This window comes from Salvia splendens, chromosome 9, assembly GCF_004379255.2.
Source record: "Salvia splendens isolate huo1 chromosome 9, SspV2, whole genome shotgun sequence".
Taxonomy (NCBI): Eukaryota; Viridiplantae; Streptophyta; class Magnoliopsida; order Lamiales; family Lamiaceae; genus Salvia; species Salvia splendens.
The window spans coordinates 15505243-15531893 of record NC_056040.1 but is presented as its reverse complement, the minus strand read 5'-3'; the positions used below and the strand labels follow the sequence as shown (position 1 = coordinate 15531893).

Sequence of the window (26651 nt, the reverse complement as noted above, 5' to 3'; positions counted from 1 at the left end):
AGTGAGAAGTGAGGAACATGGAGGGCGTTGATATACTTATATAAGCATGATTCCTCCGTTAAATTTTGTTGTGGGAGTATTATAAAAATAAATAAATAATTTAATTTTTTGTTATTTATTTCTATGTCCCACAAGAATATGCATTCTTTCCTTTTTAGTCAATCCCACAAAAATATACACTTTCTAATTTTAGAAAGTCTCTTGGGACCCATTCTACACTAAGAATATTTTAATTACTTTTTTCTCTAACCCTTTCTTATTTTACCAATTTTATATTAAAACTAGTGTCGAACCCAAAGTGCATATTCTTCAAGGACGGAGGGAGTAATATACTACACGGGTTCAAGATATGAAATTTAAAGTCTTTTATCTATAAAACAAAATGAAGGGCATAAGCATAATAGAATAATTGATAAATATAGACCAATCCGTACACCTAAGTAGCATACATTATTATCTCATAACATAATCACATCCTAATGCAGACCAAAACCTCGCACTTGTACACTGCTCAATTATATAGTACTTGTATTATTTTAATTTCAGTCTCATTTATGCTATTCGGTTTATTAGACAAAATAATCATGAAATATAGTATAAGATTGAGTTGTAGAATTATTTTAATTCAAAAGGATTAAACCATGACTAAGGATCATATGATTATTCATTTAGGATTGAATCGTGGGATTCAATCTCATGATCCAAACACAATACATATTTAATCCCGAGATCTAATCTTATAAACGGAACAACAATTTATCTTTTTATGTAAATAAAACAATTTCAAATCAACACAAGATGTTTTTGTTTGGTACCAACTCAAATAATCCATAAAACTTGTCACAATCATTCTGTATTAGTGACTTGCCTTGGTATATTAATTTGAAATGATTTAGTAGAATTTGCCAAATAAATTAATCCAAACACGTCGTATGCGCTGGGGTGTGTTCACGGGCGTTGGGATTTGGATAGGAAAGTGTGACCTATCTGAATTTCCGATAGATGTAAGACAAAATCATAAGTTCCATCACAACACACATATATATCAAATAAAGTGCGAATTTATGCTTAATGGACTAACATACGTGAAATTTAGTACTACCTCCGTCCCAAGATAAGTGAGCCAAAACTTTTTTGCACGAGATTTAAGAAAATGGAGTTTTGTTAGTAAAATAAAAAGTGAATAAAGTAAGAGAGTGAATAAAGTAGAGAGAATATCAAAAGAAAAAATGACTCACTTATCTTGAGACGTCCCAAAAAGGAATGTGAGTCGCTTATCTTGGGACTGAGGGAGTAGTATATTTTATTTATCTAACATTTTATAAAGTCACATGTGTATATTTAAATTTAAATTTTTTTCATATAGAAAAAAATGTACTACTAACTGAAAACAAGTAGGCGCCGACACGGCGGGTGGCGACAGTTAAAATTCACATGCAGCAAGAAAGGTGAGTCTCATTACTGTACCTGTAAAGAGTAGGTTTTTGGCACTTTTTTATTTTCTGTGTAGGGTCCTGTTTCTTTGTTTTTTGTGTTTTCTTTTATTTTTGGTATGGCATTAAATTGGTACTGTAGTAGTATAATTATTTTATTTTATGGGCTGCATTCAGTGTTACGACTCTTCAATTTAACATTTCGGCTTGTAACGTGACTAACGTCTCAATTAATTATTTTATTGTAAGACTTCGTGAAATAAACCGCCGCTATGTTAAAGTTAGATTAAAAGAAACTATGAATTGCAAAATAATTTGTGTTTGTTTGTTATTTTTCATGATCCAGCTACATACATATTCTAATTTTAGAAACGAAAATTCAATCGGTCTCAGTTTTAGATATGATTCCTGGTTTCAATAAAAACAGACTAACTTAACTGATGTCATGTCACTGATTATTACACTAATAAAAATAAAAAGAGTTCAATCGTTTTATAATGCCGAAAGGACGTACAGATTAAAAAAAAATTAATGTAGAGCTAAGTGATCGAAACTATCAATGTGAACCTCTAGTACTAATAATTTATTTGAGTTAATTCTATGTTTATTTTATTTGAGTTAACAGATAACTAGTCACGGACTCATGGGATTTTACTATTAAAATTCATATGCAATCACGTTGATAAGAATTATCCGAAATCATCTTTAGTCTTTACTGAATCGGAGTGTAGATGAAGAATCATTGTAGATAGGAGGACTACTAATTAAATTAATTTATTTGAATGATAGTAATTCAAAGGCTCTTCAATAGTTAATTCTCAAATTTCTACTCGTGCCCAAACTAGAGAGGAAAAAAAAGGAATAGAGAAATAGGGCGAGAGAGCGGGTTTGATCGTAGAAATACAGTGAGAAAATGGATTCCTATTTTTTTAAGGCTAATATTAATACGGAGTATAATTTTAATTATTAACAGTAAAAATACTACTCCTATAAAATATATTTGGAAAATCCCAGTGATGAGTGACCCTGACTCTTCTCGTATATGTTGAAAAAATGAACGGAGAAACGTATTTACTAGAATAGAGTAAAATTTATCTCTTCAAGAATGCAATTTTCTGAAATTGGGATAGGAAGCGTGACACAACTTCACCAACATGGGTTGAGTTGAGAATATACATTTTTGAACATCGAATCGAATCATGAAAATTAGATTATTTATCCAATAAATTTCGGCATGGAAATTATGGGATTTGTTGGCATTTACTGACAATAATCTTTATATCCGAAAGTTGTGGTGTTTTGCATAGGGTACTGTAATTTTTGGCAGAGCGTAACTTCTTCCAAGGGCAACCGTCTTACCCTCCACTAGCCCACTAGGCCACTACCACAATATATCATTTTCAACATTATTTAAACAAAATAAAATTATTCTCTCAACCCAAATATTTACTCTCCTCAGGAAAAAGTTAAAACAATATATTTACTCCATCCGTCCCACAATAAGAGTCTTATTTCACTTAAGTAAGGCCAAATTTATACCAATTTATTTCATTCACATTTTATTATTAAACTAATATATATAAATTGGAATTCATATGTCACTAACTTATTCAATCCACTTTTATTTACAATTCTTAAAACTCATGTCATAATCAAATAAGACCCCTATTATAAAACGGGTAAAGTAGAATATAACCAAATTAAAGCAATTTAAAAATAATACTCCCTCCATCCCCTAAATATAGAAACTCTTTCATTTTCGGTTCTCAAAATAAAAATTTTCTATTTAAAGCAATTTATTTCTTTATAAAAATGTGAAACTCATTTTCCACTAACATAATTTCTTTCTATCATTATCTTACTTTACCAATTTTATATTAAAACTCATGTCATTTTAAAAATTTCTATTTTTAAGGGACGGAGGGAGTAGTTCTAACATGAAAAAAATTAAAAAATAAAAAAAGTTTATGCATTTAATAAGATCTCACTTTTCATATAATCCAATTAAAAAAAATAAAATTTGTGAAAAAAAAGCAGTGAAAACACGTGTATTTAAAGATAAATAACCCATAAAAACATCTATAACAAATGAGTATCTTGTAATCCAAGACGATTTGATTCTATCCATAGTTGAAGTGGCAATTGTTGTTTAGAAAATATGGGTATCATCGGGAGTAGTTTCTTGACAAGGACAATCTTATCTTAATGCGGCGTGCTTATTATCTAGGTAGTGAGAAGGTAAGTGATAAGGAAACCAAACCCCAATCTTGTGCACCCCACATGCACCAAGCACGAGAGAGAGAGAGAGAGAGAGAGAGAGAGAGAGAGAGAGAGAGAGAGAGAGAGAGAGAGAGAGAGAGAGAGAGAGAGAGAGAGAGAGAGAGAGACCACTATTAAGACATGAAAACCAGTACTAAAACACCTTCCACCTTAAAATCCAAAGCTATTACAGGAAACAATGGGTTCCATAGATATGTGCTGAAAACAAGCCCAGGTAGTTTTCAAGTAACTGCTCACAGCTGCTAATAGGCACTACCTTTAGCCTGGTCTATTAGGATGACCAAATACACCAAATCGAGTTAAATGGCAAAGATTATCGAGTGCAACTTCAACCTTACTCAAACAGAAACGGGAGAGGGGGAAACAACTAGGGGATCACTGCGCTCTAGCACCTTGTGAAAACTGAGTCAATAATATCGTTAGTACCTTCTGGGAAATCGGTCCATGAACCTCCCGGATGGGCATTCAAATGCCAGGTGACCTCTTCCACCGCAGTTGTGGCAAATGGTCATCGCCATGCAATCTCTACTCATATGCCCCATCTGCTGACAGTTCCGACAAACTATGTCCCTGAATCCGCCTCCACCTCCACCTCCACCCATACCTCCACCTCCACGAACTCCACCACCCCTCTCTTCGAGCATATTGGCCTTAGGGCAGTCTCTAGCTACATGTCCAGATATATTGCACACATTGCACACAGGCTCATTCTGACAATCACGTGCCAGATGGCCTGTTTTCCGACAGTTTTTGCAGGCCTTGTCGTTGGTACAGTCAACTGCCATGTGTCCTTGCTTGAAGCAATTATTGCACAGCCTCAAGTCACCAGGAGGCAACTGAGGAGCTGAGCAGTCTCTGGCACGGTGTCCTGCCTTCCCACAAGTGTGACAGATGCCTTCGTTTGGGCAATTCCCGGCCATGTGACCAGGCTCCCGACAGTTCCAGCACAGAGATTTTGTGCTGCATTCTGATGCAATGTGCCTGATGCAAGTTTCACAGACGAGACGTTAAAATACAAACCGAGAGACTTCACGGACCAAAGGCTAGATAAGTTTCATTTCGAATATACTGGAACAATTTATGAGTATAATATTAAGGAACCTAAAAAGGGCTAATAAGTAATAGGAGTATATTCAAGGGGACACAAAAATTTGCATATAAGTTTCATATTGGCCCCATGATGATTGCCATCTGTAGCATTCAGACAAGGGGAAATGCTTCCAGATTAAGTTGTAACTTCAACAAGCAAATTTTAAATGACAACCCACCATGTCAAAAAATGACCTAACAAAACTAGGCCGTTGATGGAATACTACACATGCGACATAAAGCTTACCAAATTCCATGTTTTATGCAATAGACTGAGCCAGAAATTAATTTAAAAAACTGCATTAAGTGAAATGTATGCTGCATCAGTTGAGTCATTGGCTACTACTTTGTCTAAAGATATGTTGGTCATTCATGATCAGAACATAGTTGGATGAACCAAATTGATATCCATATCGAAGCAACTCACCCAGGAAGACCACAGTTGTGGCAAATGGCTACATTGGGGCATTCTCTAGCAAAGTGACCAGGTCTTTTGCAGTTTTTGCACAAACTGTTCTGACTGCAAATAACACATCAAAACATTTTAAATCTTCCAATATTGAATTATTGATACAAACAAGAAAGATTGAAAAAGAAAAATAAGATGAAGAAACACACAACTAAAAAGGAAAAATAGATCAATTTGATAAATTCAAGAACATATTAATCAGATACACAGCAGCTAGAAACAGCATCACATCCACTTTGCTTTCACATGAACCCTTACATGGAACGTCGACTACCTCTTCCTTCCCCAACCAAACACTAGCAGTGATGGAAAGTCACAAACATACAAAAGAATGAAGACCAAATAACCTGAAGCCCCGCCTTGTATCCCGCCTATATGGTGCATCACGATAGGAATAGCGTTGAGTTCGGATCTTACGATCCATCGGACTCCTGCTTCTGCTCCTGCTCCTGCTTCGGCTCCTGTTGTCTAAGCTCATTTCAAAACTATGCAAGCCAACACACCAACACCTACAAGCAAAATATCACCACCACCACGGCTGCTGCCTTCTCCCTGTCCACCACAACCACACACCGAACACCGAGTCAATGACCCCCAAATATTCTTTACTCATTCCTTCGTGATTCAAACACCAGATTCCACACTACAAGTACAATTCTCAACACGAAATGCCACCACATATCAATAACAACCAGCACCGGTTACATTCTCAATATGAACATACTGTGTCATCTGCTATACCACAAGCATCTCTAACTAACACATCATCGCAAGATAAAAGCTCAAAGCATCCTCACTTTAAGACACATCTGCCAATAATTTTAATAAATGAAGTAAAATTTCATTTCAATTACATTACTTCCCAACCATGAACCACCCTGTATGTGGGAGTAATCAAGGGTAAGAATTGAAGTAAAAAAGGAAGAAGGAAAAAACAAAAATGAGAGACTGGTCAATAAAATCCCAAAACCCATTCATTTTTTTTACAGGATGAATACAACAAGTCACCAAACTCTTCGTGCATCCATATCTCAAATACAATGGAGAATTATTTCTTCTTTTCTTCCATTTTTTTCATCTTTCCTAAACTGCAAAAGCCTTGAATCCTCACCCCTCAACTTATAATAACCAGGGAGAAAAAAAGTGATAAATGTTTTCTAGTAACATCGTGAGGCGCTAATGTTGAAATGAATGATGGGCATTAAGGCTTAACGGAGTTCTGAACTCTGCGTTAAACCACATATACGCTGAAAGACTTAAGAATAAAGTAGGGCAGGTTAATATACATGCAGGAACAGAAAGGGGTTTTGTGAAAATCAATTAAACCAGTCGCAAGTCGCAACTAATCTTCGTATTAAATGCTGATGATATGTGATTGCAATCAATTTTCTATCTGTTGCTGCTTTGGTCTAGTCAAATTTCTGGTTTGTTTCTTGTTCGTTTGTCATACGTAATACTTTGCCATTGGGGGACAAATATGCGAGAACATACCCCATTCCAAATCTATCCAAAGCTTTACAGCAAGCTTCTAACCTATCGGATACCTCGAATATTTTCTGTCAGCTGTACAAGTGACACGGCTAAGCAGAACTCTAGGCGAAAAATAGAACACCAACTTTCAGACGAGAAACTCTAAGAAATCAGCACCACATGACCCGAGACTAATCAAATCCGAAACCCTACCTGTTCTGTGGAGGTCAATTCAATAAAAATAAGTAAAAACTCCATCATAAATCTGAAAACCTAACTCTGGTTTGAGGAGCAACTAACAATCACCCAACGTAAAGGAAAACGCAAATCAGACCGCACAAAGGCCAAAAAACATAAGGAAATAAATCAGAAAATCACGACCTTTCCATCGGATTAAATCAGTAATTCCAGATCCAAATCAAAAGATACTCAGATGTAAACCCGATTAAATATTTTCGGTACAGCTAGGGCACGCAGAGGAGAGAGACCAACCTGCTGCGGCGCAAGCTTGGACGGCGGTAAACGACGCGAGCAATTGAACGTAGATCTGCTGCGGAAAGAGCTCCAGAGGAAGAAAACCAGATGAATGAGGAATTTAGGGCATTTCCAGTAAGACTGGACGTCAAATTGCCCTCACATAGCCTTCACACTGCCACATCATCAGCACTACAATTCTCCTGCCACATCAGCTTGTCACATCAGCTTATCACATCAAATAGCTCTCACATAGCCTTCACACTACATATCCACATCACTAATAACAATTATATAATTTAATTTACAATCGTATCAACATACGAAATTTAATTTACGAGACAAATACATTTAAATTGAATAATACTATTAAAATTTCAAAAAAGCACAATAATTTAAAAAAATTACATTTAAAAAAATACATAAATTTACATAAAAACTAACGCCTTGCAATCCTCCGCGCTCACAACTCTTCAACTAAATCCTTTTGGAGTCGAATATGAGCCTCCGTCTGACGCATGTCGGCATGTGCTTGGAGGAGGGCTTCTTCATCGTGAGGTACCCCACCTCGTACGTTGGCGGTGGCGACACCGTGGCTTGGACCGGCCTCATTATCGTCGTTGGCCCAATCAGTCAGTTGTACACCTTCATCTTCGACAATCATGTTGTGCATGATAATACATGCGTACAGTATATTAGCAATGCAGTCGACATTCCACAAACGCGTTGGTCCCTTAACTGCAGCCCATCGAGCCTGAAGCACACCAAATGCGCGCTCCACGTCCTTTCGCGCCGACTCCGGCCGCGTCGCAAAGTAGGCCTTCTTCGCATCTGATGCGCACCGGATCGTCTTCACAAAGACGGGCCACCTAGGGTATATCCCATCCGCCAAGTAGTGCGAATGAAAATGACGTTCAAAGCGCGTATATATAGTGTTTTCAAAAGAAAATAAAAATAAAAAATAAAATATGACGCCGGTTTGACGCCGATCCGGGACCCACAATGGCGCCGTGAGGATCGGCGTCGGAACCGGCGTCATCGCGCGAATCGGCATGGCCACGCCGATTTTGATGCCGATTTCGCCGACGCCGGTTCCAATGGTTCGGCGTCAGAACCGGCGTCGGCGAAAAATCGGCGTCGCGATTTTGACGTCGGCATTGGAGATGCTCTTATGACGCCGGGAACATTCTTTAATTTTTAAATTGGTATTTTATTTTAACAATAAAATACAAATATCCTTATCTTAAATTACGTAATGTATTTAGTCTATTGATCTAAATCTTTTAATTCCCAAATTAATCTTACAACTTAATAATGACTAATAAATGTGTAACACAGTAACACTATGCATATCTCTTGCTCCATGGAAAATAAAAATAGTCGTACTAACGCGAATATTGTAGCTCATTTCATGGGGAGTGATAATTGCTGACTATAACTAATTTAAGACCGTTGAATTATAGAAATTTTGTGGTCTACAATTTGTCATGTGTAATTTTATTTTTTATTTTTAAACATTAAAAAGATAATAGGAACTATCAAATTTAAAGTTTAGAAACGCAATGTCAATACAGTGTATGAAATACATCAACACAAAGACATAACAATGTCAATACAATTTCATATTGACATTATACAAGCATTGTATTTATATAAAGCTGTTAACGAAATGTATGAATATTTACGAAAATTTAATCAAATTTTGACATCGAAACATATGCATGTTGGATATCGTTAGAATCCTTATAAAATTATCTTTAAATTGATATATGTTATGCGAAAAAATAATTTAAATCGAGATAGTTATATGCATTTAAAGTTTTGGTATATTTTTCAAAATTTAGTTATAACTAATTTATTGTTAATTGACCTTAATTGATATTTTTTTGCATGATATTGATACTCAAAAGGCCTGAATGATCTTGGCCTTTAATTTAAAAATCTAATGCTTATCATTTAGTTGTAGTTAGCAATTTAAAGGTGAGTTAGCAATGTAACACACCCCATTTCCCATATACATGAATTAAATATATGCGTTGAGGCGAATAAACGAACATAATTTTGGATTATCATGATAACTTTTTATGCTATATTTATGCTGATTTTATAAATATGCGCACCAACATTTTCTAAAACCTTTTTTAGTTAGTTTTGTTTTTCTTCTTTTGCATTTTTTACTTCGTTGCTTTTTTCCTTTTTCAAAATGTTACGCCCTCCGGCTACGAATAGGAATCTCATTTCCTTCAAGTACGGATTTTAAGAAATGTTAAGAAAAGTGAGCGGAAGAAAGTTAGTAGAATATGAGTCCCACTTGTATATATTAGTTTTAAATGATACGTGAGTGGAATGAGTTAGTGGAATGTATGGCCTCATACCATTTATTGTAATTACAAATCGAGACTCTTATTCGCGGACGGACTAAAATAGAAAAGCGAAACTCCTATTCACGGACGAATGGAGTATATATGATTTTTTTTAGCATACATTAATTTAGAAATTTTCCATTAGCTTAAATGTTAATGAATTGAATTTTTAATGACTTTTGTATTCTCAATTAATCGACTATATTGAATTCAAAATTATGGTTTCTTACTAAAATATTTAATCGACATAACTAGATTTTTTATTTATTAAGTGAAAAATGTAAGAGACAAGGTTTGCTAAAGTTTCAAACAAAAATTATATCAAAAATCTTAAGAATTAATCTTGGATAACTGGAATGTTATCGACCATGTTAGATTACTAGGGGTGTCGAAACGGGTACCTACTGGTAGCCGCACCCGACTCATCGGTATCTGCACCCGATTTAGCCCATAAACCCAGTCCCGGTATTCTAGTTGAGTATCCCGCCCCCGACCTTGCGGGTACCCCACCTGAACATGTATTTTTTTGTGATTTGTATATTTTAATATTTAATTGTTAATAGTTAATGGAGTATGTGTATACGAGTACATAGTATATATAATATAAATGTGCTACGGGGCCTGCTATACTGCATAATAATATATACTGTGTGTACTACTGTATGCATATGCAATGTACTAATGAATTACCTTAAATCCATTAAAGAATTAGAATGAAAAAATAACAAAAAAATGAAATATACTAGTACAATGTATGCTGTGTGTTGGAAAAACAAAAAATGATAGAAACAGAATGGGAAAACGAAAGAAATACGAGTAGAATAATAGAAGAGAGAAGACGAGACTTAAAAAATAAAGCCAACCTAAACTAAAATGCTGAAATTAATTAAAATATAAATTAAAATACCCTAATCCTATAATAATAATCGGGTGTATCGGGTATACCCGTTACCCGCAACACTCAAAATTATAATGCCGAACAAATCCAAAGCTCACTCACCGGAAAGTAAACCAAAAGATGATCGAATAATATCTAGAGCATGGGAGAAAAAGGGCAAAGAGGACTACGTTGATAAGGTGAGGAGTTAAAAGGAAGACTGAAAAAAAAAATGGTAAAAAAAGAATTAACCATTACTATTAAGTGATATATTCAAGGCGAGGTTAATCTCATAAGGGGTATGTGGGTTAGAATTAACCCAGAAACAAAGATTACAAACAAGAGAAAAAAGTCATGTTCATTAAACGTACAAAGATTACAAATAAGAAAAAAAATAGTCATGTCCCAGGAAAAGTTGAACACAACAACCAAGCAATAGGAAAAACATGGATAAAGTGCACTATCTTGTCTTTTACATATAATCAATTCAGCATCAAATGTTGTTATTTGTTATCAAAAATTTATATGATAATTGTTTAGATGGTTGGATTTAGAATTTTTAAATCATCATACTTTATGGTACCATAATTGTGGCATCTTATATTCGGCTAGTCATCAATCAAATAGGATGTGTTACAACATGCATCGTTTGTCGAAACTCTGCCATCACTAACAATCATCCAATTTCAAAAACTTGTTGAGCAAAATAACTAAAAATAGGTCAATACTCAATAAACCGGATGCATCATGGCGAGGTCGGACTGAGGGTAGTGGAGGTGAGACTAGGGCATATCAATCGGGCTAATCCATTCGTGTTCGTGCCAACACACCTAGATTTTTGGACTATCCGGGTTGCAAAATTGTCATGTCCAAAATTTCCAACTCTAACACTAAATTTGAACCTTGTGATTTTGGACTAATCCCTTGGATGAATATAGCCAACAAACTTTTAAAAAGTCCATACAAAAGAAATAAATAAACATCCACTAACTTTAATTTAAACAATAGAAAACAACCATCAACTACAAGAAAACATTACAGCTATAATCTAAAATAAAAACAGAAAAAAATAATTTTAACTACATATTATAAACAACAAACCATCCTCATTGCCCATACCCTCAGCAACAAGACAAAGGTTCACATCATTGACGCACCAAATGATACTGCATAAATAGAGAGATAACTGGCAATACAAAATATGGTAGTACCACTATGAATACTTCAATTTATAGTGAACAAAGGCAATGGTAGTTGAGTAGAAACATATAATTGTGTTAACCCATAGTCGATTACGGGCCGCACGGCAAAAAGAGTGCAACCAATCACCCAAACCCTACGAAGTATGATGACGAGTAAAATTGTTAAACTTATCGATAGGTGGACACAGATGACATCGAAGGAATGCCATGGTATCATATGTATAAGCTTACTCTCTCATTTTCACGAGCTGAGTAGTGCCACACCCATTGTTGCAATCCAGTGTGGGGCTCGCTTTCGGGGGAAAAAGAAGTGAACCGTGCCTGTAATAGTAGCCAGTAATACAAAAAACACGATAACTCTCTTCAATGCTCCTATTCTCCCGAGGTGAGAATAATTTCATCTCAAGCTAAAACATTGCACGATGTTAAAACCATCGACTGTACATTAGTTTGATATTGTCCACTTTGGGTCAAGCCCGTCCGCACAGATTTATTTTTTGGGTCAATTCCAAAAGGCTTCAAACTAATTGGAGTTGACAACATTTATATTTAGCTTTCAACCTCACTCACTCATTCGACATGGGATGAGTTTGCAACCCAATAAACTTTTTCTCAAACCGAAATCACATCAGGAACACGACCGATGCATCAACACATTATGGGCTAGACTCAAACTTTAGTCACCATGAGTCTGACTCGAACATGGGTCATCCAATGCCTGACATAGACCAATAAATAATTCTTTAGGTATTGCAATTAAGACTTCAAATACCTCATTCCGTTCCACTATACACAAATCAAATTCTTTTTTGAGACATCTCATTCATATAATTATTTTATTTTCTAATAAAATACAATATAACTGTTGGAAAGAAATCAAGGAATTAATGTAAATTGATTCCTAGTTGATCTCTAATTGATCATATCCCTAAATTAGGAGATACTAGTTACCATATGTAAATTGTAATCTTACCTATAAGAGTTGTAATCTCTACACATATCATTAAGCAATAATATTACACCATTCTTCAAATCCCTAATTATTTCTTCATGACGTCAGAGCAGGAAGAATTCTGGCTCAGAGAATTCTCATCATAGCCGAGTGATACCCAAACTCTCGGCCCTTATACCAAAACCAAACCATAGATCAATTCAACCAAAAAAAAACCAATCCAAATATGACAGACACAAACAACAAGCCAACATGAGAATCCTCAAAGTTGAGGACAAACAAGGGCGTTACCGTGGCGTTCAAATTGAACGAGAAAAATTACCCGTTGTGGGCTCGGCTGATGAAAGTCGAGATTGGAAGCAGGGGGGATACTCCCACATCTACGACAAACCACCGGAGCCGAACAGCAAGGGATACCGGGAATGGGAGGAAACCGATTTGATCGTTTTCTCTTGGATCGTCAATAATATCGAAAATGATATTATCGCCGATTTTGCTCACCATCAAACGACCAAAGCCTTGTGGGACAATCTCGCGATCACCTTCGAAAGCAAGGCGGATCCCTATCAAATTTACGACCTGGAAGACAAGATAATATACATGAGACAAGGAAATCTTGATCTTGAGACGTATTACCGTCGAATCCACGGATTGTGGGTAACAATTGATCGAAGTCAGAAACCACCCGTAACATGTTGCGACAAGGGGATCGGGGAGTTCCGACAACACACGAGCGAGAAACGACTCATCAAATTTCTCACTGGATTGAATCAAGAGTATGATCACATCCGTCGGGAGATCTTGAAGGAGCAGCCTTACCCCTCAGTCGAAGAAGCCTACGGATGGGTGAAGAAGGAGGCGGCTCGACAGAAAATCATGCCACCGGCATCCTCTCCACCCACCGGAGACTCCACTGGCGTAGGAAGCGCCAATGCATCATCGGGGGAGATAGGCTATGGATTCGGGGCTCAGAGGGATCGACCGAACCGAGGAGGACCGAACAACCGTGGAGCGCCGCCACCTGCCGCAGCCGCGCACCACTTCGGAGGAAAGCCGGACAAAAGCAAGCTATGGTGTTCCCACTGTGGGAAGAACAAGCACACGAGGGAAACTTGCTTCCTCCGTGTAAGATATCCGGAGTGGTGGGATGAGAAGCAAAAGGCACGGACTCATGCGAAATTCGCCGCCATGGGAGTCGCCGAGACGGAGCGGCGACAGATTCCCCAAAATCAGAACAGGGGCGAACCAAATGGAGGGGAAAATCAGGCGAATCCCACTCGCCCCGAAATCAATGGTGGCAGCAACAACGGTGGCGGCGGAGGAGAAGTCCGGGTCGATAATTTTGTGGCGAGAGCCGGAGGAACGACGGAATCACAGAAATGGAGCAGCGGCGCCTTGGATGGAGGTAACGGGTTTGGTCATAGACCAAACCCTAACAACTCTGTTTTATTGCAATTAGGTCCTCCGTCTTGTGAAAAACACATAACCAACCCCACTCTTTTAAGTAGGCCCCTGAACTCTTTATATTACAATAAGTCGCCCACAACTATCTTAAAATCTGAAATAAACCCACATATTGACCAAATTGAAACCCGAAATCGTTTTGCACCTCTGTTAAAAATTTCCGCTGCATTTAACTTGCAAAATAGGGATAAAAGGGATACCCGGGGATGGATTTTTGATTGTGGAGCCACAGATACTATGACTCCGGAGAAAACAGATTTTATTGATTTTAGTGAGGTCGCTAAGACTTATATTAGAACTGCAAACGGGGAATTAATCAAAGTGGCAGGGGCCGGAACCATAGAAATTTTCCAAACCTTCGTTTGTCAAATTGTCTGTTTGTGCCAAGCTTATCTCAAAGATTGATGTCAGTAAGCCATGTCACAAGAGAGCTGAACTGTACACTTCTAATGCATCCAAATTGTTGCATCTCACAGGGGACGACGAGGAAGAAATCGGCGAATTGAGGAAAAACCTGTTCAAAGAGTTTGAAATGAAAGACCTAGGCTCACTCAAATACTTCTTGGGAATTGAGGTTTTGAGATCAGAAAAATGGATCTTCATCAATCAAATAAAATATGTCCTTGACCTCCTAGCAGAAGTGGGCATGGTAGACTGCAAGCCAGCAGACACCCCGATGATACAGAATCATGGACTGCAGATGGTGGAAGGGGCGAAACTCACAGACAGAGGAAGATACCAGAGATTGGTGGGAAAACTTATTTACCTTTCCCATACCAGGCCTGACATAGCATATGCCGTGAGAATTGTAAGTCAGTTTATGCACTCACCGCAAGAGGATCACTGGGAAGCAGTTCTACGCATTGTTCGATACTTGAAAGGCACTGCGGAGTATGGGGTATTATTTGAAAAACATGGGCTCTTAGAGATCAATGGTTTTACTGATGCAGACTGGGCAGGGAACCCAAATGACCGAAAGTCCACGGCAGGATACTTTACGCTAGTAGGAGGAAACCTTGTTACTTGGAGGAGCAAGAAGCAGAAGGTGGTGTCACTATCTAGTGCTGAGGCAGAGTTCCGTGGGATCAAGAGTGGTCTCACTGAGATATTATGGCTGAGAAGACTCATGACGGAGCTTAACCTTCATATGTCTAAACCATGTAGGCTGTTCTGTGATAACAAGGCTGCAATTAGCATCTCTGAAAATCATGTTCAGCATGATAGAACTAAACATGTGGAGGTCGACAGACACTTCATCAAAGAAAAGCTTGAAGCCAAGATTGTTGATTTCCCATATGTAAGATCAGAAGATCAACTGGCAGATATCCTAACCAAGGTTGTGAACGCAAAGTCATTCAGAGAAGTACTAAGCAAGTTAAGTATCGGGAATCCCGTTGCTTAACTTGAGGGGGAGTGTTGGAAAGAAATCAAGGAATTAATGTAAATTGATTCCTAGTTGATCTCTAATTGATCATATCCCTAAATTAGGAGATACTAGTTACCATATGTAAATTGTAATCTTACCTATAAGAGTTGTAATCTCTGCACATATCATTAATCAATAATATTACACCATTCTTCAAATCCCTAATTATTTCTTCAATAACTAATCACTCTTACTTATAGAGAGGGGAGTGATAGTCAATATTTGATATGCGCTTCAGTATTATTTGGGATTTAAAGTGCCAATAGAGATAATATTACAGTGAGACAGAGTCAACATTTGATGCAATAATTCTTGGGATTTAAAGTGCCTATAGAGATAATTTTTAAGTAGAGAGAGTCAACAATTGATATGTGCTGCAATATTTATTTAAGATTTAAAGTGTCCATAGAGATAATATTTTATTAGTCAATTTGGACGTTTACAAATAAAAGTCATTTGAAATGGAAAAATGGAATAAATGCACTTATCATTTATGGCCCATTCTATTTAATTGGGCTTTAATACATTTAAATTTACGAAAGCCCAAAAGTGAGCCATTTTTCATTAATATTTCTTTTCCATTCATCATTAATGAACAACTCTCCTTACCAAATTAAAGTTAATAAATTCAGGAAATTATCGAAAACTGAAATCCATCGAATTCTCATTTCCAAAACCCTAGTGCATTTTCAAGAATCTTGTAGAGTCGAAGAACAACAACTCCCCTGCTCGAGCGCTCTGCTCGAAGCAAAATTAGGGTTAGGGTTTGTAAGGAAAAGGAAAACGGTAATCAGTTTGCCCCCACTGTGGATGATGAAGAATATATATTGCTCCTGAACGAACAATTTAAACCAGAGAAATGGATGAGGGAAATTTGGGAGTTTCGGCGATTGATAGCGCCGGGAAATGCCGCTCGATTGCGGAATCAGGTGATTCGACTGTGATGATCGGCGGCGAGAGAAGAGAGGTGGCGTCGGTGGAGGATGAAACGGTGGCGGTCGGCGGAGGGACGGTGGAGGTTCCGGCTGAGGATGGCAGCGGTGAAGTGGCTGCTTCAGAACCGCTGGAGGAAGGAGCTAATCGAGTGGATGGTGAGGAAGGAGCGGACCGAGTGGATTGTGCAGAGAAGGTGGGGGTGGCTGCTGATAGAGTCAATACGCCTGTTCTTGATGAATCAGTAGTGAATAAGGAAGGTGATGAAATGACAATCGACCCTGAATCTGAAACAAAAAACGAAGAAGAGATTGTACATGTTGTTGATGCCAAATTGGAGGTGGATGTTACTCATTCTGAATCGCAATTGGACACCGGAGGGGTTGAAATTGCTGAGGACACACATCTTCTTCTTGATGCCAAGTTGGAGGTGGATGTTACTCAGTCTGAATCGCAATTGGACGCTGGAGGTGTTGAAACTGCCGAGGACACGCATCTTGAAGTGAAAGGTGAGGAAGAATTTAGGCCAGTGGCCGATACTGATGCAGTCTGTGAGCAGCAGTTGTCTGAATTGCAAACGGATGTGGCAGGGGGTGAATTGGACCTGGTGATGGAGGGAACTGAGTCGTTGAATGGTCACCATGAGAGGGAGGTGGGCAAGGAAGAAGTGGATGTTGCAGCATTGGGGGGAGTGGAGAATGAGTCAGTGGCCGATACTGATGCAATCTGTGAGCAGCAGCTGTCTGAATTGCAAACAGATGGGGCAGGGGGTGAATTGAACCTGGTGATGGAGGGAACTGAGTCTTTGAATGATCATCATGAGAGGGAATTGGGCCAGGAAGAAGTGGATGTTGCAGCATTGGGGGGAGTGGTGAATGAGTCAATGGAGAGAATGACAGTGGACAATTACGCAGAGACAGCTGCAAGGAGTGATGATGTTGCTGAGGAGAGGGGGGATTTTTTGGTAAATGATTCAGAATGTGGGGCAGGTGAAAAATCAACTGAGGTTGAAGAGGAAGAGAAAGGTGATGCTGAGGCTGTGGCTGAAATACCGGCCGCGGAAGTTGAAACAGATGGCAGCGTGCATCTAGCTAAAGTTTCTGAACAAGAGCAGGTCCATGAATCAAATGAAGGTTTGGAAGATGTTAGTGGCCACGAAAGAAACGAGCATGCTGAGGATAAAGCGGTGGTGGCTGCTGAGGAGAGTCAGATTTCTGAAACGAAGATGGTGGAGAATGAGAACTTTACCTTGAAGGTCTCAAGTGATGCTTATCTAGATGTGCATTTGAATGAGTCAGAATATAAGGAGGACACAGACCTCCCTGTAAGGGATATCAAACAAGAAGTAGAGTCCAGAGTAGAATCTGAAATGACAAGGAATGCTGAGGTGGATCATCTGGCTAAAGATGCTGACATGGGAACCAACTCCATCGACTCTAAAAGCCCAGATGACGATGGAAAAATGGAGACAGAGGATACAATGAGTGATGTAGATGAGACTGCTCAAGACATGTATGATTCACCTGGTGGACTACAAGACGAAGAAGATGAAACAATTGCTGCTGAGGAGGAGACTGGGACGCAAGATACTGAAATGGAGACTGAAACTGATATGGCAGAATCAGGGAAATCGTCAGGAGGGAAGCGGAAGAGAGCAAAGTTGACAAAAAGTCCATCCATAACTAGAGCATTGGCTAAAGGATCATCACGGAAGACTGTGGGAGAGGATGTTTGTTTCATCTGTTTTGATGGTGGGGAACTTGTGCTATGTGACCGCAGGTAAGGTTTCTGAAATGTAGAGATGATTTTTCTCATTTTACAAACAATTCCTTTTGTCTTCAAAGTTCAAACTATTTTTGGTAGCCACCACGTGCGTCATTGTGTTTTACATAAGTTTGTGTTTCTTAATGTGTTTACAGAGGTTGCCCGAAGGCCTATCATCCTTCCTGTGTAAATCGAGATGAAGCATTTTTCAAATCTAAGGGTCGCTGGAACTGTGGTATGGGTTTCTCTGTATCTCAAAAGTGCATGCACATGTTTGATGATAGTTTATGACACTGTTGTGGGTTGTACTTCTTTTATTAGTACTAACCCTTAACAATTTTCTTTTGCTGCTTTTCTACCATGAACAGCCTCTTGTTTGGATTTAATTTTTACAAGTAGATAGTTTGCTAGATCGACAAATGCTTGTTAAGAAACATATATACAATTCAACTTGTTACAATTAGTAACTTGTCTAACTTTAGATATATATATTGCAATTAATGTTAATAACGTGATTTATTTTTACACGTGCATCAACTAGATGTTGGAACTATTATTTGATGTAGAGCCATTCCTCATGACATCTTTTGAATTTTAGTTGCATTTTTTTAATGAAAAAAGTGAACCCTAATTGAAAGCTTTTTGCTACAACTGTGTTGTCCAAGCCGCTACTTGAACATTTGAATGGCATCATAACTACTTAAATGTGCTCTTCTTTTGCTATCTGGTTGATTAAAATATGGTTAAATTTTAATATGCACCTTTATCCAACCCTTTTAGGATTCGCTGTAGTATTTTTTTGCTGCTAATGAACTTGTGATTCTCCTTGTTTTCAGGATGGCATTTATGTAGCATTTGTGAGAAGAATGCGCGCTATATGTGCTATACATGTACCTTCTCCCTGTGCAAAAGGTGCACTAAAGATGCAACTATCTTATGTGTCCGAGGAAATAAAGGATTTTGTGAGACCTGCATGAGAACTGTTATGTTAATTGAAAACAATGAACAGGTAAATAATGGTGTATGTGCTTCTATGATCTCTCTTGCCCCCTCTCATTAGTTTGTTCTTCCTGTGCTTTAAATATATGATTGCTGTTGTTAATTAATGGCACCTGGCATGTAGAAACATCAATACCACAGTTCTTCAATCTTTATACACCAAGGCCAGCTTTTTATGTTTGACATAATGATCATTGGGCTTTTCCTTGATTAACTATCTATACTTAGTTGGACCATAGTTGTTTTTTCTTTGGCTTTTAGTTAAGCCTCTAAAGGTGCAGTTGGGATTTTGAAATAATTTATCACATATTGGTGCGTCTGATGCACATGGTATAGAGTCTGAAAAAAAGGTAACCAACTTCTGGAAGTGAGATAGTCTAAATTGTAGAAGTGGGCCGTGGGCACTATATTTCTTCAACACTATAGTTATACTCAGTCTTAATACTTTTAATTCTAACAAATCAATAACATCCCCTAAAACAATCAAGTACGTAGAAAACCCTATAGTTCTAGTGTACCTCAATGGGAAAAGAAAATGGAACACCACAGAGTGCATCTTCACTGACCAAGAACTATGAGATCACCCCCTCCATTGGATTATGGTGTAAAATCTTTTATGTATGAATATGTTAGACATCTGTGACTTGTGTCTACCATTCACAACAACTATTTAGATCTGTAGGCATTTATTGTTCTCTGATCATCATTTTGATTTTAGTATTTTTTTAGTTTGGTTGTCTTTGGCTTCACACTTCATAGTTGTGCTCATCAGACACTGTTCAAATTTGGAATTATGAGTATTTGGTTCCTAGATAGTACATCAGTAACTGGGTTAAGTAGTCTTACTGGTCATCCAGCCATTTGTTATTTGCATTTGTATGACTATTCTGATTATTTTTTGTTGCTATTAACGGGAGGTGCAGGCTCAAATTGACTTTGATGACAGAAGTAGCTGGGAGTATCTCTTCAAGGATTATTACTTAGAGTTAAAAGCTAAGTTGTCATTGTCATCAAGTGAGATTTTAGAGGCTAGAAACCCTTGGAAGGGAGCAGATGTGTCTGGCACCAGCAAAACAGAGTCAGCTGAAGTGAAGGCTGATGCAAATGAAAGAGGTTCCGATTCAGATGACTCCGTTGAGAACTCTGAAACTGTCAGGCCTAAAAGAAGAAAGATAAGAAAACAATCAAAATCCAGGTCAAAAGTCGATACTGGTGTTGCATCCCGAGAGAGAGCTGTTTCTTCATCTGGCAATTCCGAGTGGGCATCACAGGAGCTACTTGAATTTGTCTCGCATATGAAAAATGGTGACATGTCATTATTGTCTCAGTTTGATGTACAAGCACTTTTGCTTGAGTATATTAAAATAAACAAGCTGCGTGATCCTCGTCGGAAAAGTCAAATTGTGTGTGATGCAAGACTTGAGACTTTATTTGGGAAACCTAGAGTTGGGCATTTTGAAATGCTAAAGCTTATTGAATCTCATTTTCTCATAAGAGATGAGCAAAATGATGATCTTCAAGGGATTGTCGTTGATACTGAGAATGACCAGTTAGATATTGAGGCCAGTCCTGAAACCCTAACTAAGGGTGGCAAAGATAAGAAACGTAAATCACGTAAGAAAGGGGATAATCGGGGGCCTCAGTCTAATCTTGATGATTATGCAGCTATTGACATGCATAACATTGGTTTGATCTACCTGCGAAGGAAGTTGATGGAGGACCTACTTGAAGATACTGAAACATTCAATGAGAAAGTTATCGGAACATTTGTACGCATAAGGATATCTGGTAGTAACCAAAAGCAGGATTTATATAGAATAGTTCAAGTTGTAGGTAAGATTTTCTTCTATTATCTTCATATTGGTTATAGTTGCTCTCTGCCTTGAGTGCTTTTATAACTAATAACAGTTATATTCGGTGGTAGCTTAGCCTTCCTATCACAATTCCTCCATTTCATTATTGAAAACAGAGCTGATATTGCTTTTACTCGATTTTTTGTTTGCAGGAACTAGCAAAGCAGCAGAACCTTACAAAGTTGGCAAAAGAACTACTGAAACAATGGTAGAGATTCTTAATCTAGATAAGACTGAAATAATATCAATTGATACAATCTCAAATCAAGAGTTCACCGAGGTAACTGAATTTCACCATTAGCGAATACTTTTTATCCTCTGAAATCAATTGTGTCACTTCATATTTTCTTCTGACATTGACAGGATGAGTGCAAACGTCTGCGCCAGAGTATCAAGTGTGGACTCATTAGTCCTCTGACTGTGGTAAATACATACACAACTACATACATTTGTTTTTATCCTAGGTGGTCAATATGACAGTTATAGTGAGATGACTTTTCTGGTTTGTAGGGTGAGATCCTTGACAAGACGACAGAAATACAGGTGGCCAGAGTCAACGATGTATGTAATCTTTGCAGTTTATTATTTTGGAAACTGTTATATTCTGTTATGAATTAAAATGGATTATATAAAGTCCCTTCTGTTTTGACCCTATTTTCATAAACTTAAGACAAACTTAGTTTCTGAAAGTTTTGAAGCCCATAGAAAGTGTTACCTGCATGCTCTATATTGATCATCTTATTTTTGTTGGCATAGTGTGTAGTGCTGCATCCCTCTTGGTTCAAAACTTTTCCGGAATATGATATCCATTCATGAATGAAATATAAACACTTCTTACTTGGGTTGTTTATGGTATTTTGCTCCATGCTCCCTTGTTTAGAGCTGTTTTTTTCAAATGTGTGCAGTAGAGTGGAGTAGTAATATATCTCTAGTTGTGCTAGAAATGAGATATATCTATTGTTGATCTTTCCAAGATATGCGATCTGATCATTTATTTTTATTGTGAATATGTAATTTAGTCTCGCAATATGTATTTTAGTCTCGAATAGCATCTTATTATCCTGTTTACATTTTTTGATGATGTTATTTCTTTTATGTTGCTATGCAGTGGCTGGAATCAAAGACCTTACGGCTTAGTCATCTTCGTGATCGAGCAAGTGATTTAGGCCGTCGAAAAGAATATCCTTTTCTGCATGTGGATATAAGCATGTCATTTTGCCTTACTTCTTATTTACCTATTATGTCTATGTCTTTGCCTGTTGGGAAAGTTAATATTATTATATACTCATTTTTCTCAAACTTTGACATCCATGTAACAGCCTATGCTGTGAGCCTCTTAAAAACAGTGTTATCAATCTCGTATGGCGGCTTATGGCGGTTCGCCTAAAAACCGCCACAGGGATATGGCGTATTAGTATGGCGGATATGGCGGTCAATAATTAAATAAATAAAATAATACTTGTTATTTATACATAATTCAAAAATTGGAAAATAACAAAAATATAACACTAAAACTCTTAAAACAATTAATAAAGCATAAAATACAGCTCTAACATCCATGTTTCTTGCATAATGCCTCATTCCTAAATGCAGTACACACGCAATGTTGTCAAATGGCGGATAGCAGCGCCATGTTGCTATGACATTTCCACCACAGAACGCCATGCCATAGCGCCGCCATATCCGCTATTTGATAACATTGCTTAAAAAGTATCCTGGTTTTATTATAAAATTAACCACACTCTTTTCTGCATAGGAACAATATGTTTCAGGAGTTAATTGCATATTGCATACGTTGTGTTCGCACTTAGTATCTTGGGATTTGTTTGGTCAATTGCTGTGGTTAAACTCTAGGAAAATTGGAACACAATCATCCTTTGAGGATCTGTTTATACAATAAAGCACATAAGTCCAATACACTATTGTTGAGGAAATTTCCTGCCACATAATTCATCTTCTAGTGTCATATATATATGCTCCCGCGTTGATCATGATGTTTTATGTTTGAGGTTTGTTTATAACGATTATTTTTAGAATAGTAGTTGTATATGTTATGTGCTATGCTTTCTCTGAAATGATTAGTTTGCCCTTGACTGATTATCACGCTTAGAGAATGTGTTGAGAAGTTGCAGCTTTTGAAGACCCCTGAAGAGCGTCAGCGCAGACTAGATGAAATACCCGAAATTCACGTGGATCCAAAGATGGATCCTAGTCATGAATCGGAAGATAATGACAGTGATAATGAAGATGCTAGACGAGGTCTCTTTCATATCATTTTACATGCTTTGTGTTCAGTATAGTCACAGTTCTCCAATCCTAATCTCTAATCAGAATTTGTTTTGTTCTATGCAGATGCTTTCATGAGATCTCGAGGTTCTGGTTTTAGTAAGAGAGGGAGGGGCCCAATCTCTCCTGGAAGGGATAATTATGTAAAAGAATCTTGGAGTGGTGGAGGAAAAGCTACACCAAGCAGGAACCTGTCTGGCAACAACTTTTCAACCAATACTGGCCATATTGGTGAGATAGTAAATGAGAATTTGTGGAATTTAGATAGAGACAAGTCGACCCAAGACTCGGACAATTTTAATAGGCCAAATTCTACTACTACTAAGTCTGAATCTGCTGAACGCGGTCAGTGTACTGTATCCCGACCTGAATCTGCTTCTGGTGTTGCGTCACTGCCCTCGCAAGGGTCTTACTCTGCTGGGGCTGCAGAACCTGCTGTCAAGATAAACGAATCAGAGAAGATGTGGCAATATCAGGATCCTTCTGGAAAAGTGCAAGGTCCCTTTTCAATGGTCCAATTGCGCAAATGGAATAACACAGGTTACTTTCCTGCTAATCTAAAGATATGGAGAGCGACAGAGAAGCAAGAAAACTCTGTACTCCTGGTTGATGCGCTGGCAGGGAAGTTTCCGAGGGCATTGCCAGCTGAGACCACATTCCCAGCAACAAGTGCCTTGCACAGTTCCCGTACATTGGCCGGTCATCCAAATAAGATTTCTGCAACATTGTTGCACCAAGAAAATGAGAGATCAAAACTGATTCAAAGTTCTGGTCCTCACTCAAATATGTCGGCTGAGAAGTTGTCTGGGAATGATACAATGAACCTACCATCTCCGACTCCTAAACAAAGTAACGCAGGATGGTCTGGAGGGAATGAAGCTGGTCATCTCACTGTTGCAGTTCAATCACCTTCTGCTAATGGAGGGATTCCATCTTCTGCTGCAGTTTTGCCTAATCTTTCAAATCATCCTTCTAATCCTGCAACAGTTTTGAATTCCGTCGCGCAAAATACCAATTTTAGTCCGGCACCCAAGTCTCAGCCTGGAATCATGGTGAGTTCAGCAGTCCCTTTGCTTAATCAGACAACCTCAATGAGTGAACCACATGTAGCAGAGGTGCACGGCCATGCACGAGCCGCTGTCCCGCCTGTGCATACTGTTATTAGTCAGAATATTCCAGCTGATACTCAGGTTAGGGGCAGCGGTTCACAGTCGGGTTATGGTTGGGCCCCACCTAACGTTCAGAGTTCTTCTGGAAGCTTCCCGAACTCAGGCCCTGTGTCTGGGATTCAACCTGATGTGTGGAGACCACCTTCTCAGAGTAGCCAACCAAACCTGCATTCGCCTACCACACCAAATGCATCTTGGGGCGTGGCACCGGCTGATAACAGTAATCCTATGGTGGTGAGACCTCAAAATCCTAATGTTGGCTGGGGTGCAATGCCGGCCAATCCAAACATGGGTTGGGGGAATCCTGCACCAGCCAATGCAAACGTAAACTGGGGCCCGGCTATGCAAGGTCCACCGCCCTCTGGTAATACTGCAGCATGGGTTCCTCCACCCGCAAATCCAGTTGGAGGTAACATGCAAGGGATGGTTTCTGGCAACCCGAATCCTGGTTGGGTGCCAACTCAAGGTTGGGGTGGTGCTCCACCAATCCCAGGGCCAATGCCTGGGAACGCTTGGGGCCCTCCATCCGGAACTGTAGGGGCGCCTCCTGCTGTTCAAGGGTCCGGGCAAGGTAATGCAAACCAAGGTTGGGCCCCATGGCCTGGTGAGCAGGGCCCAGCTGGGGGTCAGTACTCAGGTCAACGAGGCCAGGGTGGTCGAGATTCAGGATTTGGTGGTGCCCGGCCTTGGAACAGGCAATCATCATTTGGTGGCGGTGGCAGTGGTCCTAGACAACACAGGGGCACACCGTGCCCGTACAATGCGAATGGGCGATGTCGCAAAGGGGCATACTGTGATTACATGCATACTTGATTTATAAATTTCGCAGCTCTTGTTGCTTAGGTGATAGTAAAAGCTAGGTGATACTTGCCTCTCGCTTTTCCTACTTCATTTTTCTTTAAAGTTTGACTTATTTAGGTATTTAAATTTGTAAACTTTGTGCAGCTTAGATAGCTGCTTTTTAGCTATATGCAATTTTGCGTAGTTGCATAGCAATTTTCTTTTCCCCAATTTTTAGTGCTCACCTTTGTGCTCTAGCAACTTTGTCAAACGGAAAATAAAGGGATCTAGATTTTTGTCCAATTTACCAATTTAAATCGTATCGCGCAAAACGTTTATGTTTCTTTAACCATTTTTATCGCGAGTCATGAGATATTCTCTATCTCATAATATTCTTATGCTTTTTTTTATAATAGTATCATTTCAAATTTCGAGTAATATTATGTATCCTAATATTATCTATCTCATAATATTCTTATGTTTCTTTAACCATTTCTATGGGGACGGAGGAGGGAGTATAGGATTAGAAAAATAAAAGTTTAATCGAGGTTTGCTAATTTAAAATATCTTCTGAACTAGAACTCGAATCTATTGTCTTTTAATGATTAAAATAAATATTTTCAGCACTAGAGTTAGAGATAGACGGTTAAGGGTTCAATTCCCCTAACTGAGTGGCGGCTAGAACAACGGCAGTCGTAGGCGAGTTACCGGTTGATCAAACCTAGGGATCAAACCTAGAGTTTGTGTTTGTGGAAAAGTAAATGAAAAAAGAATAGGGAAAATCTTGTTATTTCTTGATTGTGAAGTAATAACAATGCCCTATTTATAATCTAAGGACCCTAGATGGTTCGACTCTCTTTTGCAATCTGAAAAAGGAGCATCGCTCGACCCAATAAATACAATTAATTCAACAAAAATAAACGGACATAATAAAATAAAGGAAAATAACTAATTTGCTAATCTTAACTACTCATCCTCATTGAGAAACGAAGTCCCCATACTTCAGCGGTCACTTACTCTGCCGTTGCGACCGTGCACGTGTCACTGTCTTCACGGGCTGTTCCCTCGCCACCGTCTCGAACACCGGTTGTGGGTCTTCCGCAGTAGGTCCTCCTATCTGTTCCACCATGGTCTCCTATCTGTTCCACCATGGTCTCCCCATCTCCTTCCACCGTCGGTGATGCGGACACATCCGTATCATAGACTTATGTTCATTTTCTTATAACAATAAGTTCAGTTTTGAGTATATCAACAAGCATTGTTATATAATTGAATTTATACACAAATAAGCGGTTTTTTATACATAGAGGTAATAAGGTATATGTACACAACATAAATTTAATACTAATGAATAAGATATAATGTAAG

At 38.4% G+C, this 26651-nt stretch overlaps 2 protein-coding genes across 4 annotated transcripts; one reads left to right on the top strand and one right to left on the bottom strand.

The window, feature by feature from the left end:
• Positions 1–3826: 3826 nt before the first annotated feature.
• LOC121747061 (DNA-binding protein HEXBP-like) lies at positions 3827–7369 on the bottom strand. 3 transcript variants are annotated; one of them, XM_042141044.1, is made up of 4 exons: positions 7234–7369; positions 5619–5823; positions 5230–5322; positions 3827–4694 (listed from the first exon to the last, which is right to left on the bottom strand). In XM_042141044.1, exons 2-4 carry the CDS (start codon positions 5747–5749, stop codon positions 4133–4135), a joined length of 786 nt encoding a protein of 261 aa, XP_041996978.1. In that variant the 5' UTR covers positions 5750–5823; positions 7234–7369; the 3' UTR covers positions 3827–4132. The 3 variants fall into 3 exon arrangements, with proteins under 3 accessions (XP_041996978.1, XP_041996979.1, XP_041996980.1); XM_042141045.1 differs by having other exon boundaries at positions 7123–7253; XM_042141046.1 differs by lacking the exon at positions 5619–5823 and having other exon boundaries at positions 7123–7252.
• Positions 7370–16119: 8750 nt separating this feature from the next.
• LOC121749704 (zinc finger CCCH domain-containing protein 19-like) lies at positions 16120–25600 on the top strand. The gene is made up of 10 exons (XM_042144297.1): positions 16120–18211; positions 18352–18431; positions 19033–19205; positions 20119–21028; positions 21201–21328; positions 21412–21471; positions 21559–21609; positions 22157–22227; positions 23153–23307; positions 23401–25600. Exons 1-10 carry the CDS (start codon positions 16359–16361, stop codon positions 25314–25316), a joined length of 5397 nt encoding a protein of 1798 aa, XP_042000231.1. The 5' UTR covers positions 16120–16358; the 3' UTR covers positions 25317–25600.
• Positions 25601–26651: the final 1051 nt, after the last annotated feature.

What these genes read in the sequence shown, in the direction of transcription:
- LOC121749704 (XM_042144297.1), top strand. Translation starts at nt 16,359, where the DNA reads ATGGATGAGGGAAATTTGGGAGTTTCGGCGATTGATAGCGCCGGGAAA. An exon ending in CAAATCAAGAGTTCACCGAG is followed by an intron (nt 21,329 to 21,411) that starts GTAACTGAATTT and finishes TGACATTGACAG; the next exon opens with GATGAGTGCAAACGTCTGCG. An exon ending in TCATTAGTCCTCTGACTGTG is followed by an intron (nt 21,472 to 21,558) that starts GTAAATACATAC and finishes TCTGGTTTGTAG; the next exon opens with GGTGAGATCCTTGACAAGAC.
- LOC121747061 (XM_042141044.1), bottom strand. Translation starts at nt 5,749, where the DNA reads ATGAGCTTAGACAACAGGAGCCGAAGCAGGAGCAGGAGCAGAAGCAGG. An exon ending in GATACAAGGCGGGGCTTCAG is followed by an intron (nt 5,323 to 5,618) that starts GTTATTTGGTCT and finishes TGTTATTTGCAG; the next exon opens with TCAGAACAGTTTGTGCAAAA. An exon ending in CACAACTGTGGTCTTCCTGG is followed by an intron (nt 4,695 to 5,229) that starts GTGAGTTGCTTC and finishes AACTTGCATCAG; the next exon opens with GCACATTGCATCAGAATGCA.